General features: G+C 69.0%; 1 protein-coding gene across 1 annotated transcript in view; it reads left to right on the top strand.

Moving 5' to 3' along the window:
* APC2 (APC2, WNT signaling pathway regulator) overlaps positions 1-4,139 on the top strand; it is a 19,891-nt gene that overhangs the window by 10,652 nt on the left and 5,100 nt on the right. The window contains 1 exon segment of the mRNA XM_025196546.1: positions 68-3,817. Within this exon segment, the coding sequence (XP_025052331.1) occupies positions 68-3,817 (3,750 nt within the window).

Raw genomic sequence — 4,139 nt, 5'->3', positions numbered from 1 at the left:
GGGCGGGGTGGGTGGCTTCCCCCCCCGCCCCGGGCGAGCCGGCTGACGGCGCCTCCGTGTCTTGCAGGCAAGTGCTGCGGGATCACAACTGCCTGCAGACGCTGCTGCAGCACCTGAAGTCGCACAGCCTGACCATCGTGAGCAACGCCTGCGGCACCCTCTGGAACCTGTCCGCCCGCAGCCCCAAGGACCAGGAGCTGCTGTGGGACCTGGGCGCCGTGAGCATGCTGCGCAACCTCATCCACTCCAAGCACAAGATGATCGCCATGGGCAGCGCCGCCGCGCTGCGCAACCTGCTCACCCACCGGCCCCCCAAGTACAAGGACGCCACCGTCATCTCCCCGGGCTCCTGCATGCCCTCCCTCTACGTGCGCAAGCAGAAGGCGCTGGAGGCTGAGCTGGATGCCAAGCACTTGGCCGAGACCTTCGACAGCATGGAGAAGCAGAGCCTCAAGGGCCAGAGCGTGAAGAAGCCGCTGAGGCACATGGAGAGCCTGGTGAAGGACTACGCCTCCGACTCCGGCTGCTTCGACGACGACGAGGTGCCCAACGTCTCCACCGGCGTGGACACGGGCAATGCCTCCGTCCTCTCCATGTTCCTCAACTCCTCCTTCCTCCAGGGACAGGCCCTGCCCCGGGCCGTCACCCAGAGGAGGGGTCCGGAGCCAGAGAAGGATGACAGCGGCAAGCCGGCCGAGCCCAAGAAGCCCCCGGCGCCCACCGACGACGTCTCGCTGGCCGCCGAGAAGCTGGCCAACAAGATCTCCACCACGGTGGCCAAGATCGACAAGCTGGTGGAGGACATCTCCACCCTGCACACGTCCTCGGACGACAGCTTCAGCCTCAGCTCCGAGGACCACGGTCTGGACTGGCAGTACGGCTCCGACGAGGTGCACGAGGCCCGGGCCCAGTCCTGCTCCCCGTGCCGCCTCTCGGACGCCGGCAGCTTCGCCAAGCGCGAGAGCCTGAGCCGGGCGCGCACGCTGCTGCGGCTGAAGACGGCCTACACCAGCCTGTCCACCGTCAGCCTCAACAGCGGCAGCACCAGCGACGGCTACTGCACCAAGGAGCACATGAAGCCTTGCACCCGCGCCTCCTTCCTGGGCTACAAGGAGGAGCTGCAGCGGTACCAGAAGAGGCCCAGCCGCCTGGACCTGAAGAACATCCTCTCCAGCCGGCCCGAAAAGATGGAGCCGCCTGCCATGAAGGCCAAGGAGCCGGCCGAGCCGGAGAAGCCGGAGACGAGAGACCTGCACGAACGGGCCAAGAAAACCGTCACCTTCCCCGGCCCGGGCATCCAGGGCAAGGAGCCCGAGGGCACGCAGGAGGCCGGGTCCCAGCTCAGTGCCGACCCGCAGGTCCACACCATCAAGCTGTCCCCGTCCTACCAGCACGTGCCGCTCCTGGAGAGCCTGGCCAAGACCTCCAGCAGCAGCGGGGGGCTCCCGGGGACCTCCTACCCCCCGACTCTCCCAGGCAGGAAGCAAGCCTGGCTGCCCCCCGGGCTTCTGCAGACCTCCGAGAGCCTGAGCAAGATCCCGGAGAAGCTGGCGGCCCCGGCCCCGGCCGCGCAGGAGTCGGTGCAGAAGTACTCGGTGGAAGACACCCCCATCTGCTTCTCCCGCTGCAGCTCCCTGTCGTCCCTCTCGTCCGCCGACAACGTGCTGGACGGGCAGAGCCACAGCGAGAACGAGATCGACAGCGACTCCTCCCTGGAGATCATCGAGGTGGACGAGGGCGCCGCGTCGGCCGAGGAGGCCGAGGGGAGGCGGGAGAAGGAGGTGGTGGTGGAGCCGGCTACGCCCGTGGGCATCTCCCAGCCCATCGCCATCCCCTTCGCGAAGCGGGACAAGGTCTTCCTGCGGGAGTTGTCCCCGTCCCGCCCGGAGGACCTCACCCCCTCCAGCTCCTCGGAGAACTACATCCAGGAGACGCCGCTGGTGATGAGCCGCTGCAGCTCCGTCAGCTCCCTGGGCAGCTTCGAAAGCCCGTCCATCGCCAGCTCCATCCAGAGCGACCCTTGCAGCGAGATGATCAGCAGGACCGTCAGCCCCAGCGAGCTGCCCGACAGCCCCGGCCAGACCATGCCCCCCAGCCGCAGCAAGACGCCCCTCTTCGAACTGGGCGCGCCCCCCGAGAAGGAGCCCAGCCAGTTCAACATCCAGTGGGAGAACAACGTCAAGAAGTTCATGGACATCACCGACTTCAAGGAGCGGTTCCAGCTGCCCCAGGACCTGGACTCCATGGTCTACTTCACGGTGGAGAAACCCAACGAGAACTTCTCCTGCGCGTCCAGCCTCAGCGCCCTGCCCCTCCACGAGCACTACGTCCAGAAGGACGTGGAGCTGAAGCTCCTGCCCCCCTTCCCCGAGAAGAACGGCCTGAACTTCGTGGCGCACGAGAAGCGGGAAGACCGGCGGGAGGAGCGGCGCCGACCGGAGCACACCTCCGACGACGACATCGAGATCCTCAAGGAGTGCATCAACTCGGCCATGCCCTCCCGCTTCCGCAAGGTCAAGACCTCCCTCGTCTCAGGCCTGCCCGCCCAGGCCAAGAAGGCCGTGCACGTCCCGGTGTACATGCTGGTGCCCACCCACCCGGCCCTGGGCGTCCCCCGGCCGCTGCGCTCTGCCCCCCGCGAGCTCTTCAAGGACGACGACTCCTTCACCGACTCCGCCGAGGGCACGCCGGTTAACTTCTCCAGCGCCGCCTCGCTGAGCGACGAGACCCTGCGCTACCCCCTCAAGGAGGAGCCCGACCTCCCGCGTGGCCCGGGGAGGCGGCCGGAGAGGAAGGAGGCCGTGCCGCCGGTGCCGGGACGCAAGGCGATGGAGCCGCCCCACGAGCCGGGGAGCTCGGGCGCCCTCGCGGGCCAGAAGGCGTCTTCCAGCCACTCCACGCCCACCAAGACGGGCGCGGGCTACAAGCCGAAGGCCGGCTCCAGCCGGGCCAGCCCCGTTCCCGCAGCCACCGAGGGGAGGAGGGGGCCAGTGCCCTTGAAGAACGGGCCCGGCCTGGAGCTCAACATTGTCCGGCCCAGGAAGGAGCCCCAGGCCGACGGCGCCCCGGGGAGCCTGGCTTTCCAGTCCCTGTGCCACACGACGCCCACCGAGGAGGCCGTCTACTGCTTCTACGAGAACGACTCCGACGGCCCGGTGCCGCGGGGGCCGGCTCCGAGGAAGGACCGCTGGGGCGGCGCGGCCCCCAGGAAGGAGCTGGAGCCGAGCGCCCGGCAGCTGCTCCAGGCCAAGACCAAGCTGGCAGCCAAGCTGCAGAACAACCTCATCGTGGACGAGACGCCGCCGTGCTACTCCCTCAGCTCCTCGCTCAGCTCCCTGAGCGACGTGGACCTCTACGAGGAGCGCGCGCCGGCCCACGGCAAAGCCGGGCGGGCGCTGGCCCTCAGCCGGGCGCCGGAGAGAGACCGGGACAGCTCCCCCAGCTCCCTCAGCGTCAACTCGGACGACGACCTGCTGCAGAAGTGCATCGGCTCGGCCATGCCCAAGCGCCGGCGCCACTTGGCCCGGCGCAGGAACGCGGAGCGGAAGCAGAAGCTCAAAGGCGCCAACCCGCAGAGCGGTGCCGGTGGCAAGGAGTGGAAGCCGGAGCCGCGGCAGGACGAACCCACCTCGGACCGGGGCTCGGACCTGGACAGCGTGGAGTGGAAAGCCATCCAGGAAGGCGCCAACTCCATCGTCACCTGGCTGCACCAGGCGGCCGCCTCGCTGTCCCGGGAGCCGTCCTCGGAGTCCGACTCCATCCTCTCCTTCGTGTCGGGGCTGTCGGTCGGCTCCACCCTGCAGCTCTCCTTGGACAGGCAGGACAAGCAGCGGGCGGTGAGGGGAGGGCGCCTGGAGGCAGAGAAGAGAGAGCACGGCAGGGCCTCCCAGGCGGGCAGGAAGGTGGCTGACGCCCGGGCCGCCGCGGGCAGGAAAAGCCTGGGGCCGCAGAAGTCCATGCCCAACCTGCCGGTGGTCTTCCGGGGCCGCACGGTCATCTACATGCCCAAGCCGGCCAAGGACGTGGCCAGCCCCCGTGCCACGCCGAAGAAAACGGGCGCCTCCAAGCCCGAAGCTCCCGGCAAGGCCCTGAGCCTGAGCCAGCAGCGGTCGCGGAGCCTGCACCGGCTGGGGGAGAAC

This window comes from Alligator sinensis, unplaced genomic scaffold (genome assembly GCF_000455745.1).
Source record: "Alligator sinensis unplaced genomic scaffold, ASM45574v1 scaffold1295_1, whole genome shotgun sequence".
NCBI classification, from domain to species: domain Eukaryota; kingdom Metazoa; phylum Chordata; order Crocodylia; family Alligatoridae; genus Alligator; species Alligator sinensis.
Note: the sequence above shows the minus strand (reverse complement) of the source record. Positions and strands in the feature narration are given on the sequence as shown.